The 17,259-nt window shown below is 37.5% G+C and overlaps 1 protein-coding gene across 2 annotated transcripts in view; it reads right to left on the bottom strand.

Annotated features, from left to right (window-relative positions):
* Positions 1–11,292: 11,292 nt before the first annotated feature.
* Positions 11,293–17,259, bottom strand: part of ARL6 (ADP-ribosylation factor-like 6) — a 16,204-nt gene continuing 10,237 nt past the window's right edge. The window contains exons 5-8 of one of the 2 annotated variants that reach the window (XM_009872566.1): positions 15,628–15,757; positions 14,115–14,170; positions 13,987–13,999; positions 11,293–11,531 (exon numbers count right to left, since the gene is read on the bottom strand). In XM_009872566.1, the coding sequence (XP_009870868.1) occupies positions 11,495–11,531; positions 13,987–13,999; positions 14,115–14,170; positions 15,628–15,757 (236 nt within the window). In that variant the 3' untranslated portion in view covers positions 11,293–11,494. The remainder of the gene's footprint in view (positions 11,532–13,986; positions 14,000–14,114; positions 14,171–15,627; positions 15,758–17,259) is intronic. The other variant, XM_009872567.1, reaches the window with a different exon arrangement.

Raw genomic sequence — 17,259 nt, 5'->3', positions numbered from 1 at the left:
TATACATATATATATCTATACATATATATATATATTCTGCCTGTTACTCCAGCACAATTGAAAAAAACCCCACATTTGCAGCAAATAAAGGTACACAGGAGCAGTAGCGTGGCTGTTCCATCACTTGCTTCCCTCTGTCACTTTGGGATTAAGTCCAGGCCCTTCTTGCTGATGAAGACAAGTGACTTGGAGGAAGGGGGTTCTCCTGCCTTTTGAAAAGATTTTTTCCTAGAAAGGAGTTTTGAGGTTATTTTTTTTTAAAAAAATACCAAAACCTTCATTTTTCTCCCTCTGAAGACTGGTAGCCTCCCTTGAATTAATGTCAAACTATCCCTACCAACAGAGATGACCTTGCCACTGCAACAACCTGGTGACAAATATTCTCGTTTTATAGACAGAGGTGATGCACAAAACCTTAATGATTCACTGAGTTTGAATTACTGGTGAAACAGACTAACCTTGATGTTAGAATTTTAAATTCAGAACCACGCTTTCCCCTTTCTCATCTTGATGACTATCTCTGCTGTTCTTTGTGAGTGCATACACTTCACACCTTTTTATCAGCTCCTTTTTGAATCGTGCCATCTCACAGACCCACAGAGCAGCTGAGGTTGCAAGGGACCTTAGGAGGTCACCTGGTCCAAGCCCTCGACTTCAGCAGGGCCACCTAGAGGAGGCTGCCCAGGACCACATCCAGACAGCTTTTGAACATCTCCAAGGATGAAAACTCCACGGTCTTTCTGGGCAACCTGTGCCAGTGCCCACCTCTTTTCTGTAAGATCTTTTTTCCATTTTTTCACCCCTTTATACTCAAGGCCTCTTTACCCATATTCTTTACCTCTGCCCCATAGTATCAGCCTGCTGTGGCTGCAACCTGGGGTGAATATGAAGCTGGTGCTCCAGGGCCATCTGCAGAGCAGCAGCAATAAACCAGCCTGGAAATAAACTACTGGCTACTTTTCAGTCTGCTTTCTACTCCTCCAGCTATGACCAAAAATATTTTTAAGAAATGCACAGACAGCTCCCCTTCATACTGTCCAGGTCTGATATAGCTTTGAGGTGGATTTTAAAAACACAGACATAGGTAGATATTGTACATGTACTTAAATCTTTACCAGTCAGTCTGAGTTGGGATTAGCTGGTTATGGGTTACAAAAAGGAGCTTTCTCATTGTGTAATTACCAGTCACAAACCTTATTCAGCAGACCAGTACTTACTACACAACAAGGTCCTACCTAGTTTTCAATGTCCAGAAAAGGAGCAGATAGTTCTCTCAGCAATAGAAATGCCCCAAACCTAGCAAAAAACCCAAAATATTTCATTACAGAACAGTTTAGAGACGAAAGAAACCACATTTAGAGACTACCTACACATAGTTGCCCATTCTCAGGGAAATGGCAATCAGAGTTAGAACTACAAAATGTAACAACAGCGCCTATGGAACATTACAGAGGAGACACTCCCTCTGACATTCAAAACAAAAGTAATTAAGGCTCCAAAACCAAAATAGAAGAGTAGGCTCCAAAACCAAAATAGAAGAGTGGCAATTTCTTGGGACTGCACAAACAGGCTGCAGGGAGGCTTAGACTCTCAGTAACTATTCATTACTTTTAATTCTTCTTTGCCAGGTACATCTATCTCACAGCTTCCCAACCTGTTGCTTAAGTAAGGCCTAATCCCTAAACTGTGGCAAACCTGAATATAAATAATTAGCATTTATAAAGCATCCGGAATCTACAAAGGCTTTAAGCACTAATTAATCCTCATAACCACCTCAGGACATAGTTAAGCATGCTATAGTGAGTGGTTCGCACACAGAGGCAGTCAAAACACCTAGCTGAATCCAAAATCTGTCCACACTTTACCAGGGAGGTGCCCAGAGGGACACTACAGCGCAGCATGGAGCATTACCAGGGCTGTGCTTGTCCAAGAACAAAGAGCCAACCTAATCAGAAATTCTAATCCCAAACAGTAACATTTTGTGCTCAAATCTGTCTCTCTTTTCTTTGCTGTATCTAAAAGCAGAAAATACAGAAACATACCAAAATGACAGTTCTACTGGAGACACATACTCTAATCAAAGTAGTAAAACTGTATCAGTATAAAAGATGAACGTGGCCCAACTCAGATAACCCTTTTCTTTTTCTGTACTCTTGAAAAACTGACTTCCGAGTAAATGTTAACACATTTAAAATAACAAAATGGGAACCGTCAGCAGAGTTGCCAACAGGAACCCAGTCCTAGCCATCTACACCCTCCACAAAGTGAGAAAAGTGAGGCTTTTACCCAAAGATGCAGTATGTACCATGCGGCAGGTGGCCTCGCATATTAACACAGCTGTCAGCATTAACAGCAGCACGAACACATGCAAGCCAAAACAGATGGGGGGAAACAAGTTCCTTTCTGCCTCACATTAGAGTACTCACATGTGGCCCATACGAGGTAATACAGCATTGCCAAAGGCAGTGAGAAGCCATTAAAACACAGTTACAGAGGGATACAATGGTACAGAAGAGAAAAATGTCACACTAAGGCAATCAGCACATTTTTTTCATCATTCATCCTGCCTAGAATTTCACTTGAATCAGTATCTTGAATAAGAGAGGGGAGGGTGTTGTGCCTATTCCATATCCATCCGATTTTCTACTGCAGTTCAGATTATAATGGTTGTGCACAACGGAAACCTCCCCCTTCTCCTTGTTGCTTTAAAGTGAGCAGATGGTGAAACTTCAATTGAGCTTTCTGAATTTCCTCCCTTTTATGGGTCTTTAAAATCTTGAGTCAAATCTTTTGTTTTGTTTGGATACCAAAAAGGAAAGCAAGTTTCCATCATACAGGTTTATTAAGAACCCTCCCTTCATACCTAGTTCTAGAACTTTTCTGATATATTAAAGCAATAACTACGGGAGAAATGTAGTCTTAAAACCACTAAACTATGCATTTTCTCTGTAAGCACATTTTAACACAACTAATAAATGAAAAAAACCTGTTCTCAAACTGTTTGTATTGTTGGACCACTAAAAAAAAAAGTCTTTCGTTCTGAAGTACAACCATGCTGAACAAAAGCATAGTTCAGTTTTCTGCTTCATGCATGTCTAATGCATTTATCTATATAAATATTTTTTATATGTTGGCTACTTTTTCTTGTTAATAGGCAAATCCATTTTTCAGGCTCTTAGAGAATGTGTCTAAAGGTAGATGTGGCACAAATAGTTGATAGTACTTTAATACTACCTTCTTCCTTTCAAGTACATAATGTATTATGGCAAGGTTTCTGTTGGGTGGTATGAGAGCATGAATTAAAAAATGCACATAATGGGGTCACTACATGTAACATTTCCAAGCCTTTTTAAACAATGGTTGTTGTCCCGTTGCTGAAACTGATGACTTTCTCTAATCTATGCTTATTCTAAAATAAAAGCAAACAACAGACTTGAAGATTTGGGTCTTAGTTATGTTATTGCATAGATGAAGCATGCTAGCAAGGTTTTCTAGGATAGATTTTCTATCTAGCTGTGACCTTCTGCTGTAAAATATGCACTGTGCAGCTTCCAGCAATCCTCATCCTCTAACTGTGAACACAGCTTCTCCACTTGATTTACTGAAAATGGTTTAAACAAGAGCCACACGGCCAGCTGCTATTATTCAAATGCCTTCGTGTCTGGAGAAGACAGCTGGAAATGGTGTTAACTGCAGTTACTGAGAACTATAACTGTGTTCCTTGTTATTTTGCATAAGATTTATACATTGTGCCACCTATGGCCAGAGTTCAGTGTAGCAATTAAAAATCTTCAAATCAGCTTTTCAGAAGTCCTCTTCTATTTGTTTTCCACACTATAATTTGTGACACTGACACTTACCCCGTAGCAGAAGTGCTAAACTGGAAAACTAATTGTAAAGAACAAAATAAAAAAAATGGCCAACCCACCTACAAATGCCCCTTTAAAACGACTCCATTGCACCTGGGTATGGATCAAAATGCATTCAGAAGCCTCATACTACGGTGATATGTATGCACCTAAATACTGTAGATGAGGACTAAAGTCCTTTCCTGTTAATTGCAGCAGGATTGGTTACTTTCAGCTGATCAGCACGGCTTGTCTGGAAGAGTTTCAAGACATTTTTGGTAGCACCTCAAATCAATTACACTTGTGTGAATACAAAGATGAAACTTATGCTCTTACCAATGCTAATCATTACAAAAAAACCCCCTTACTCTAACCAGAGCTCAAGAAAATCTGCATTTCATATAATGAGGTCTCTCATTAAAACAATTCTGTTCTGTTTTATGCTTCTTTGCTAAGCCAATCTGTCTATCCACTGCCACCCTTACTAGAAAAACTATGGTTAACCAAAATGTTAATTTCATCCAACTTGTAACATATATTGTATATAAGGTAAAAAGCAGCACAAATAATTTAATGGCTGGAAGAATGGAAGAACTTTCAAAAAGAGGCGTCTTACATTAAGGAAATCCATGAAATACATAACCACCAACTTGTACATTGAAATTCATTTAACACTCTTAGATCTAGAATGTCTTTTGAATATCAGATCTGTAGTTCAAAAATGAATATACACCTTTCTATACAAATGTACACAGTTTCAAATATCGAATCAATTTAGTAATACTCTAAAGACTTACCCTATTTCCATGCATGTAAATTTTTCAGTCTGCAGATTCTTAAGCAGTTTGTAACTGGGATACAAGCCTATGGACAGTAAACTTAAGTCCCTGGACAACAGACTTGCCTTTTTAGCTACCTTTCAAAGATCTCTTAAAACTAGTCCCTGGACCTCAAGGCTTCCTAGAACTACTGACTGAAAAAAAATGTTCAGAAACACATCAATTCCATCCCTTTGTCTATCCTGTTGTATTTCACAACACAGAATATTTTTTGACTTAATGATCTAAGCCCTTTATAAACATTATTCAAAATGATCGAAAATTAGAATACATATCCATTAAAAAAGTAAGCCCTTACCACATTCATACCAAGCACATGTATTAATATATTCCAAAAGGAAGAATCATCTTTAATGTCTGAGAAATATGCTGCCAAGTATTCTGTGTGTAAAACTGACTGTAAGTACACCGGTCTCTAACAAACAGAATTCTTATGATTTGAGCCAAACAGGATCATAAAAGCTTTTTGGCTGCAAACGTTGCAGAATCCCATCTGGTTTCACAGAACAACTTATTTTTCTCTCCATTTAAGCTTCCAGAAGGAAAAGAAAATAAAACAAAGAAGAGACCTTATATATGTGCATGTCAAATCCATAAGTTATTCCAAACAGACAGAAAATACTTCAATCTTATTACAGAACAAACAGAAAAACAGAGTCTAATTCTTGGCATACAAGTTTCACATAACAGTAAAAAATATGTACAGCATGCAGAAAAAGGGTAAGAAAGAAATATTAAAGGCCAAGTTTGTAAGAATGCAAGTGATTGTTAATCAGACTACGCCTAGTTAGCTGGATAAGTAACAGCATAACTAGCCCCCCTCCCCCTAATTTTTCTTTTCTTTTTTTTTTTTTTAAGCCCAACACAACAGAACCTTTGGTAGGGGAAAGAAGATTTCTCTTAATACCCAAGAACAAAAATTTTGAATAATCCATGTTTCTTCACTCAAGCATTCATTGTTACTGAAGTCTGAGAAGAAAAGCTTTTTCAGCAAACACCATCAGAACGAAATGTGTGGCTAATGGGGATAAAAGCCTGAAACTCAGTCTTTTTATCTGATGTTGCTCTTATATTTTCTGTATATAATGTACAGCTTTAGTCCAATACAACATGAATAATAAGACTAGAGAGGTTTACCGACAAGGGAAGGTATGTAACATTTTTGTAGGATGCACTTACTGTAGCTCATAAACATTAGATGTACAGCAGTTTTTCCAAACTTTGTTTGAGGTTCACATTATCTCTTCATTAAATCAATTCCCTGAATAAAGCTGTAAAATTTTCTTTATATTAGAAACTGATTGAAGTGCTCCTGTTTAGTGTGATGCCAAGATTAAATCAACCTTCATTCACTTAACAACCCCCCATGGCAGGGGGATTGGAACTAGGTTATCTTTAAGGTCCCTTCCAAGCCAAAACATTCTGTGATTCTGATCGCTACAGCCTTGAAGAAAGCATGTAGTTATTTTATATCCTGCATAAATCAAGGACTTACTAAAATGTGTTAGCTGGCATGACGACAGAACGGATACCTCAAGGAAAGCTTGACACTTATTACCCACAAAAGGGTTTTTTTAATCCTTTTTTGAACCACTGCATCAGAGTAGACAGAGAACAAAGTAGTGCTTTAACAGCTATGAAATGGATGAAAAAGAAACGTTGTACTCAAAAATATTCCTACAACCTAAACTAGCTGATTTTGGGTATGCATCTTTTAATTTCTAGAACCTGTAATTCTACAACACAAAAGGTCTGTACATACCCTAATATTGGTAAGTCAGCGCTGGCAGACTTACGCAGTAGCTGTTCTGCAATTGTTTTTCATGAGAAAATTTATTGTTCTTATTTTATAATGGTATCAGTTAAAGAAATAGTAAGGCTCAAACTTAATTGCAATATGCAGCAATACTTTCTAAACACTAGATTGGATTATAGATCAATTCAGCCTGCTTTGAAACTGCTGCCAAAATTTTTTTACAGCATTAACTTGCTCTTAATGTAAACCTCAGCAGAGACTTAAACCCCAGACAATTATCCATAGGTTCTAGGCACCTCGAACCAGAATAACGCTTTCCCACTTAGTAGGGAGCCTGTATTGCCAAGCATCCACTTCAGTCACTTATCATGGTTAATGCATTGAGCCTCAAGAGGCTTGGGTTTCTTTCTTCCTGCAATAACATGACTCTACTTCAGCACAAACGAATTTCTTCCACACACCTCAGTTTCCTTGATTTCTTACATCATCTCCATACATTTCTTACATCTTCTCCAATTTGGTCCAATAACTATCTTTCTAGCTCTACGATCTACTTACTGATCCCCGAAGACAAAGTTGTTTTCAGAAAGACTGCCTAACATGAAGTTTACACTTCCATTACTAAACAAGTTAACCTGGTCTTCAAAGATGCCCCCGAACCATAGAGGAATTACACTCGCTTGTGAGTTGGTGCCCAAGTACTATGACTGTAATGCAATTAAGTTCATCTTCTGATAACAATTTGTAAAACATAAGATCATTTAATGGTAGGCAAGAGACATTAACAGCCTAGATTTCATTTTACAGATTGACTTTGAAAAAGGGTAGTGGGAGGGGGTTTCATGCTATCATTAGAAAAGTGGAAAAAGCAAACACAGCTGATTTGCATGCCAAGATCCTGCTATCCACTAAAGAGAACAGTGTGTTACCACACACACAAGAACCTCATATGGCTAGAAATACTCAGCCAATTAGGTAGCAATCCAACTGACTGAACACTGATAAATTAATTATAAAGTGCCGGTTCACACCAACACAGATGCTTCCATGATATAACTTACTGTGACAGGAGCTACAGAGCCTCAGAACTAAAGTATGATTACAGAGTATTACTAAAAACGCTTGGCATTTGTTATATGACAGCCTTGTAAGTTCTGAATTCCGATTAGCTAAGACACATAATATTACTTTTGCATACTAACAACACTTTTTACAATTTAAGCAGTCAATATGGGCTGTGCAATAATAAAAAAAAAGATCAGGGCATATCAAGTTAACCTTTCAAAGCAAACTTTCCTGACTTTTCTGAAAGAGGAGAGTTGAAGACTTTTCCCTTGAAAAGTTGAAGTAGCTCTATTTTTTATTTTTTATTTTTAATTCCAGTATTCTGTGACCTGCTCTCATTATCTATTTTGTTTTTTCAAAAAAAAAACCAAAAAACAAACCAAAAGAACAGGAAAGAGAGCTTTAAAGCTTCAGTAGCAGGGTACTCAGCAAAAATTAGGAGTAGACCAGAAAATTTAAGAGCAAGATTTGTAAGGATTTCTGTGAAACAGAAATAAGAAAAGCCAAAACAAACTATATAAATAGATGTCAGAAATTAATCACAAGGAGAGTAACTTCCTAAACAAGTAAACAACAACAACAATGTACATTTTTTAATATTAAACAGAATTCCTCAGCATAAGAAATGTTTGCTTTTAAGGGCAAGTATTTTGAATCAACTATTAATTTTAGTTCTTATTACGAGCAAAATGTTGTAGCCTGGTTAGAGCTTCTAAGACATGAACTGCTTTCTGAGGCAGAGGGTTGCACAGCTGTTTTAAGGAAGCACCAAAATGCAACACTACCATTCCACGTATTACCACATCAGAACGCCTTCCTGTAGCCAACTAAGCAGTACAGCTGAGCTGTTATGTCTAGCCTTTCACAGCAGCTTATTTTTCTTACTACTAAATAAACCCCCCCTGAGTATTATAATTAGAAGGATGAGATTAAAAGAAGGATCTATTACATTTGCATCCTAACACTCGGAACCGCACTTGATTAACAGAAAATTGCCCAGGAGTCTTCAGGCCATGCAGACTCTCAGGATGCCTGCAAGTAGGTCCAGGTTAAACATAGGAAGTTCTCATGGGCTCATGTCCTGAGTACCAAGGCTAGAAAGAATTAGGGTTCACATGTTTGCGTGGTACCCCCCACTTGGTAAAGGAGAGATGTAGAAAGCAACACTGTGTATGTGAGAATGACTGCCTCACGTTTCAGCTGAAAATGCTAGTCTTAACAATTTAAGGGAACTCATAAATATGTAGGAAGGCAGCGTGCTTGGTGCACAGCAGCAGGAGCACATAACATTGCGTGGAGTGTAAAGACCAAACTGTCTCAGAGCCTCTTTCAGTCACACTACTGCCTTTCAAGTTTCTATTTAATGCATACACCTACAGAAAAGTGGAGCAAAAAAAAATAAAGGGAAATATTCTTCAAGTCTCTTAAACCTCCAAAGGAACTTGTTCTGCTTTGCTGTTAAGGTGTAATGAACTCATACGTGCAAACTGTCCTGAAGCATCCAGGTAGAACTCATTACTCTAATTTAACATCCTAAATGTAATGGGAGAACAGCATTGAGGACTGACAAGCACTGGGCCTTCAGAAAACAACTCCAAAGAGTTGTTTCTGCAGTTTCCTGCAGTCTTTGTGCAATGCATGATCATTGTACCAAATTCAACGTTATCAGAGCAAGTCAAGGCTGTAGTGGCTGTGTGTGGTAGGGACCTATACTTGTACATCGTGGGAGGAGGAGATATGAACATGCAGGCAGCCCTCTGGTAGTTTTATGTTCATGGAACAATCACAGATATTCTAGAAGTGAGAGACAATTCATGGCTGAAGCAGTAATGTGAAAAAAAAACAAAATAAAAATCATGTGCTGCACTAATGGGACTGTCCCCATTCCCACTCCTTCCAACAGGTCTCCATCCAGCCCAGTGTCCCAGTAGAAGAGGAATAGAAAGAGCTACTGAAGAAAATAACAAAATCAAAACCAAACAAAACCCAACCAACAGCAAAAAGGGGAACAACAAACAACATAACTGTTTTCAAAAAGGGCTTACTAACTAAATCAGGAAGCAAAAAGTAAAAGACAACAGCATACTTCTCTCAGATTTGTAGGTGGAAGAACAAAGCAGTATGTTCAAGCAGCTTCCCATGATAGTAGAGGCAATCCATAACATAAACATAGCACTTGGCATAGTCCAACATAAACAGACTAAAATAATCAGAAAGCCATCAAAGTCCAGATTATTCAAGAAAGTCAGAAATGTAGGCAGATTTTATGCAATAACTTGTCTTTTTTAGGAAAAAAAAAAGCAAACTTAAATTTGTCTCATTTAAATAAGCCGTAAGTGAAACAGAATAATTACAAAATACTCTTACACAGCAAAAGATGTTTCCAACAAGTACTATTTTTGTTACCATATTACTCAACGCGAAGTAAACCAGAAAATTATCTGCCCCACAATTCCGAGTTAGAAAACCATCTCAGAATTGTATATGATTTCTTCTTCTGTATTTGATTTTATATATTTAGATTCAGAGTTGACAGAAGGCCCAAGGTGTCGCAGAAAAAGACATGAAAGTTAAATACTTCCATAGCAAACTGAACTGTCAAATTTATTTTTTTTACAGTAAGACTTAGTTCCCTCTAGCAAAGCACAAAGCAAGGGAGTTAATTTTAACCGTTTAATAACTGAGAGTATACAAAACTGTTCTACGATTTCAGGCAGGTCCCTTTGCTTCAAATATTCCTGTTAAGCAAGGTCTAGAAGACATGCTTACAGAACACGTGTGTTTTATATGCTAGTAAATGGGAGGGAGGAGCTTTTGCAGGACCTACATATTAGATCTCCCACAGGAATCAGGTCATCACTCAGTTAAACATAATCTCCAGCACTCCCAGTGCCCAGTCTGCTTGATTCTTAGACAAGGGAAGAGGGATTAAAGGGAAAGATGTGGCATGAGAAAAATGAAGTTCTTAGCATTGGCTTGATTTGTTACCTATAGTACCTCTTCAAAGTCAGAAGGTTTATTAAGAAGTATTCTTCATATTTGTTATACACAATAGAAGTATATGACGCATTTCATATAAATGACCTAGGAAACTGTTCCTTAACTGTGTTTCCAAAAGTGTAACTTCAAATACTACACATCTGGAAGAGCAGACTAGTTTATTAGAAAGTGTGAAAAATATACACAATTAAAAAAACCCAACTTGGCAAAAGCAACACCGTTTTATTACGGTATATAGTGCTATTTCCATCAGAAAATGGACAAAAAAATTCCAAATGAAACTAACAGAAACCCCCAAATCTCTACCTTTAAAGACCATCAACGAACATATTTAAGTTAAAAAAACAAACCGTGGAGTATCATATATTTGAAATTTTATTGATGGGAATGCAAATACAATCACAGTATACAACAAAATCAATTAATAACATTTCATTAAAAGCAGTTACTTACAAACATCTATGACACATACGTCAAATATTTGAATCCTTGTATCTTAAATTAAAAAATATTCCTCTAGAAGCCTATTGTAGATGGTTACTAAACTCCAAAATTTACAATAAAAAACTTGCAGAAATACCTAAAAATGTGTACCTAAAAATCAGTGGGTATCTCATGCAGGTGTATTTCAAGAAGTGCCGATTAGTCTTTCTCAGGAAAATACTTTCATTTGGTCACAAGGTGTCCCCACAAAAAAAGAGGGACATTTCCTGATGGCTAATAATCAGGTAGAACTCAAATAAATGCAGATGCTTATTGTTAACACAAATCTTTTTCTTTAAAAATGCTCTCCCGTCACGATTCATCGGTTTGCATACTTGAGGTGCTATGTTATCTACATCCAGTTTTCCTGGAAGTGATACTAAAAGGAAACAAATCAACACAGTACATTTTAGCTGAACTGTTCATTTTCTTTAAATCATTCTTCCCTTCCAAGGAACTTGTACAACTACTGACAAAGTTTGTAACAGAACGCCATACATCTTCTATTTATCTCTCATGTCTTCATTGCTTGGATCTGATCTGTTAATAAAAAGAAACAGCTAGTCTTAACACAAGATGAATTCTTGCTCTATTTTGCTTTTTGAAAACATCACCCATTATTGTCTAGGCTACAGAACTACACCAATAGGTATTTTGGTGTGGTTACAAGAACGGGGTACAATGCAGTTAAGAGTTGTTTCCAACTTGCTCTCTCATCCACTTCTGAAATTCCTCCACAGCCAACTTGCTTCCCCCAAATGTTGCTAATTAAACAGGAAAATTCTTCCACATAATCAATTTTTTATCTTTTTTGGGCTAACGGTAACTTTGATATGAATAAAGACTGGAATATCACTCTACGAAGAACATGTTTCAACTCCTTGTACATATTTGAGCTGTACACTTAACTCGCCAACAGCAAAGGATTTAAAGTTTCTTTTTGAGTAAGCCACATAAAAACTTGTTTGCTCCCAGTAGCCACACTTTTCTCTACTGCTGCCTGACTGCCTCTTCTCAATGCACTTCAAACATTTCCTTAGTCAGCACATATATGCTGCAGCCCCATTATAACCCGTGGAAATCGGTACAATTTCCCCAGCTGATATGGAATGTAAGCTGGGTTCAGACCTTTATGAGACAGCTTAGTTTTTCACCCTACTGATGATGTGTTATTGCAATACTAGCCCCATTATAAAATAAGGAAAGATGCAAACTCAGCCATCACTAGGGAAAAAAAGGCAAAACCTTCTGCCCCTGCCACCCTAAACCTGTGAACTATCTGTAATGGGTCTGCAGAAACTAAGGAAGACATGGCTGTTGCCAAGAACTGCATTCATTAATCAGGTGTCATTTGCTCCGCTGAGTTTTATGGCACCCATAATGGCTATGATTTAGGGATCACTATAACTTGAGAGAGTTGGTCCAAATATTTCCATCCAGTGCTCTAGGAATGAGGAGTAGAATCTCATTAAAACTTTTTTCTTGAAATATCAAAGTCTTCATTCATTAAAACTATAACTGCCAAAACACACGCGCTTTGGCAACAATACAGTTTAAATCCAACCCCTCTTGAGCTTTTGGGGACACTGAGCCTGAGACTTGAAGGAAATTTTTTGATAATGCTGATCCACGAGGTATTTCAGCTCAGAAAATTAAGAAGTTTAACAGTCCATAAGAAGTGAATAGCTATGAAGAACTATGTGAGTGACAGGAGAAGCACCCACTTACTATGCTTAAAATCTACATGCACAACTTAAATATTTTGTCAGAAAATATTTAGGCAAGCATTTCAGACTCTTTTAAGTAGCTTAGAGCTATGTACAAAACCATCAACTTGAAACTTGGATTGAAACTTGGAAAATTCCTCAAAGATCAGCAGAGACCCTGCAAATCACAGGAAAATATAAGATCAGAACTATGCCTGAAATTAGGATAAGGTATGTGATTTGGAATCTGCCTCTATGATAACAGGATATAGCAGTGATGAAACTCAGCAGTAGGATGCTGGTTCCCCACCACAGAACTCAGCGGAGGAGACATCACTGTTCTTCTCTGAGGCAGTAAATCTCTTCCTAAAGACTACTTTTGGCTAGTACCCCTTCCTCTAAAACCATGACCAAATGTTTTTAGCTTATTTTACTATGCTGTTACAGAATACGACTCTTTGTAATTACCAGTAAGTAGTCTAAGCAGAAAGGGCAGTCTGGTATTCATAGATAAATGAAGGTATGTTAAATTAGGGATAATGTTGGCTATCGTTTAGCTGCATTTTGAAGGAAATTAGTTTTGTAGCACGGATTCTGGAACACCGCTGACATCTACTGGCTACCACGGCGCAGGACACGCCAGTATACAGAAACGGTCTTGCAGATTCAGATGATACACTCGGCTGCCTAAAACACCCACAATGTAAGCAACAGAAGCTCAGCAGCTAAGATTAGAATGAGTCTGCCAAAACAATACCACACGTCACTATTCTAGACATTTAGCAGTACACGGGAGGACAACAGATCAGATCCTTACCAACATACAACAGAAGGATAATACAGCATCCATGCCAAGTTTGTAATTAAAAATGTCATCTAAGCTGTATCTGATATATTTAATGTAATTATGAGTGTCTTCATAGGCTGTGATTGTTATAATGTGAGCTGTTCTTATTTTGGCTCTGGATTAAAGAATTCAAGTTGAATAATCAAAACTAGTGTATTTGTGCACTTTGCTTAATTTTCTAGGCTGATTATTCACGATTTCCTGATACATAACATTAAGTTATGCAAAACTCGGACAGGAAAAATTAAAGAACAAACTGAACCAACACAATAATAAATTGAAGTGCAGGAGCTGGTATTATTGTTGTTTACAGGAAAGTGTTACATTGTTTGCAAGAGTATGCATTAATATTTCATAGTACACTTGTCAAAGAAACTGACATGATCTTTTGTGTATGTTGAATAGATAAAAGGCAAATGTAAAACAGAGCATCAGTACTCACTGTGTAATTTGATCTGACAGCAGAAGTGGACAGAGAGAAAACAAAGGAAATAATAAAGAAAAAACCTCACAAAATGAAAAAAAGCTTAACAGAATGAAAACAGAGCAAGAGAATTACATATGATATACCTTGGAGCCAATCCACACCTTCTTGTAATCCTTCTCCTTTAAGAGCATCACTAGCACTGAAAGAAACAATTTAATTTATGAAAACATTGTAAAAATACCAGTTTTAGTGGAGTCATCACTACACCTGTAATTTACAGAATTGCAAAATAGCATTAAATACAGTTTACTTTTCTTCACATAGGGAAGGCTGCTTCTCAAATGTTATAATCTAGAGTACCTTCTCAGCAGGGAAACATCATTTCAAGATGTGATCTATTTTAATTCCAGTTTCAAGGCAGAGGAATTGTCACTAGAACATGAAGGATTCTGGAAGAGCTCTCACACAAGTCAGCCACATTGTTCTGCTGTACCAGCACTTAGCTAACTCCCTCCTCAGACTAGGCTACAGAAGATGTTTACTATGTACAACATCAGCAGTGAATCATCGAATCATTTAGGTTGGAAGAGACCTTTAACATCACTGAGTCCAACCACGTTGCCACACAGTTACCATACACAGTGAGAATGCTGGAGTACTGAAGGAAGAAAGCACACTGCCTGCACACATCATTGCAACAGCAACCCTAGGAATGTCTGTTACTATATATTAAGCTACACTGAGAACAGTGTAAATCTAGTTTTTGAATCACAGGAAGACAACTGTTTAAAAGCCCGTCATTTATTGACTTACGGAACGGAGCAGAGCAGTGAATCTGGACTGCTACAATGGTTAGCTGTAAAATTCTCTCCCAAGGAGCTTGGGAATTCATTGGTGTAATTTCTGAGACAGAAAAGCAGCGATCCCAAAACAATGCCCAGGTAATCCAGTTTAATATTAAACGGCCTAAAATTAAAACTGTAGTTTCCAGCAGCATTTAGCTGCTGATTTCACTTTTATTTACAGTATGTAGGGACTTTAATAAGACAACATCTAACTTCTGTAAAATTGTTCCGACAAAATGAGAGGTTTTTTCCTTGTGAACAGTAGAAAAAAATCCCTTTATTTATATGAAAGCTTACATCCTTCAGAAAGAAAAGACACTAGCTCCTACAAGTGCAAAGAGTATGGTGGCCCTCTGAATTCATATTGAACAGTTTACTAAATAGCCTTTCAACAGTAGCTTACTAAAGCATCTGCAGAGTGGAAAAAACCAACTCTAAATGTTTTACTATTGATAGTCTGAAACTGGCAAGACAAACTAGCAGCAGCACTCTGATAACAATTCTACTCAATTTTCCAGCAAAAAATAATAGCAGCTATTCTTCTGATAAGAACATTGCACTCTGATTTCACTAGAAGTCTCGCATTTTATTATTCTGCTGTGGAGAAAATTTAAGACTACATAAACTCATTGTGTGTTTACAACAAGTTTCATAGCAAGTATTGTAAAATTCTTACTGTTTCCTCATGCGGCAGCACAACATTTTATCTGGTTGATTTAAGTCATGTTATATAACACCGAGAGGCATGGTAGAGCTAAAATATGAATGTGCAAAGTATTACCTATAAAAAGGTAGAAAAAGGGAAATTTACCAGATATGCCAGGGCTTGTCTTTGATGTTTTCTAACGACAGTAACTGAGATACTTTCACAGATGATATTGCATCCCTGAGGTCCATCTTGTTAGCAAAGAAGAGGATAGGCAGTCGACGGTGCTTAATATCTAGGCATGGGCAGAAACAGAACTATCGTGACATTATGCAGCACTTAGTGATCTCTACATCTAATGAGCTACAAATAGTACAGGAAACTACTTTGCTCACCTGTAGCTGCAATTCTCTGAAGGTTGTATCCTACCAAGATGCACACTGTTGGGTCACATGGCCTCTGATGCATGCTTCAAGAATGCTCACAAACTTTCTGGCAGGTTTTGGGATCTTCCACCCCCTCTACCCCTACCTTATACATGTAATTAAAGCTGTAGGTATAAATTCATGGTGAAGCTGAGAAACAGGAGATCAAACAACTGCCTTACAAATACTACAGATCTCTGCTTAGTGAGAACTGAATGTGTAAAATAGACAGAAAAAACATCTGTGTTCATCCATAATCTCATGACAGTTGCATAGGGGTAGTCAGAATTACCCTTTAGCATCCTGAAGAGTATCTATGACTTCATAAAGTAGGAAAAAAAAAAATGCACATTTCTGGAAATCCCTTATCCTACCTTCACTTGAAGGACTTCTTTTCCAGAAGCTCTTTTCAGCTAGAAGTGAGAACTACAGACCAAACCAAGTCAACTGGCAATTTCTGGCATACTTACATATTCAAAAGCATAAGTCTCACTGTTTACCACAAAAGACTAGAGAGTCATTGGGAGGAAACAAAGTATACTCTCTTCAACATGAGAGATTTAAAACTGCCAAAAAAATCACCAGCATCTAGACTAACTGTAAGAATTTTTCACACAAACACAGGATAAACTTCAGGATTAGAGAAAATCTAGATTTAAGTCTATCAATCAATCATCAATGGGAAAAGAACTGAAAAAATCCCCACATTCTATGATGAAAATTGCTATATAGGCTCTTTTTAAAATAGTAAAAAGAAAAGGTTACTTCACATAGAAAGTAATCTAAGGATTTATTTAAAAAACCTTCAAACGTAAGCCAGCTGCCCCTCTGGGTGGAAGAGGGAGTGGTGTGTGAAAAAAAAACACCCAAAAAATCAACAAACTGTCAATGCTGAAGTGATCTGAACCTTTCCAATTATGTTCTTTTCAAACTCCTTACTGAATCTTTCCAGTAAATCAGTGGAGATAACACTGTCTACCCATGCTCAAGAGATCATGAGTCCTGACCAAAACGCTGACAATTTTCACAGCTATTTACCCTATCTGGAGCTATTTTTCCCTTTGCTATCCTCTAATACAAATCAAAGGCCTCAAAATACAAGCACAGAGTATCATTAAATCTGTGCTTTGATTCCCAAGTTGGACAGCTTTCATGCCTCCTGATTGAAATGTATACATTAATCTACAGAATAATTAAATGAATTCTGGTACCCACAGGTTGCAGGTCATAAAATGGTTTGCGTTGGAAGGGACCTTACAGAACATCTAGTTCTAACCTCCCTGCCATGGGCAGGGACACCTCCCACTAGGCCAGGTGGGCGCTGAACACTTTGAGGGAGGGGGCTGCCACAGCTTCTCTGGGCAGCCTGCGC

The sequence above is a fragment of the Apaloderma vittatum genome, unplaced genomic scaffold, assembly GCF_000703405.1.
Source record: "Apaloderma vittatum isolate BGI_N311 unplaced genomic scaffold, ASM70340v1 scaffold12777, whole genome shotgun sequence".
Taxonomy (NCBI): Eukaryota; Metazoa; Chordata; class Aves; order Trogoniformes; family Trogonidae; genus Apaloderma; species Apaloderma vittatum.
This window is presented reverse-complemented; position numbering and strand designations above follow the sequence as displayed.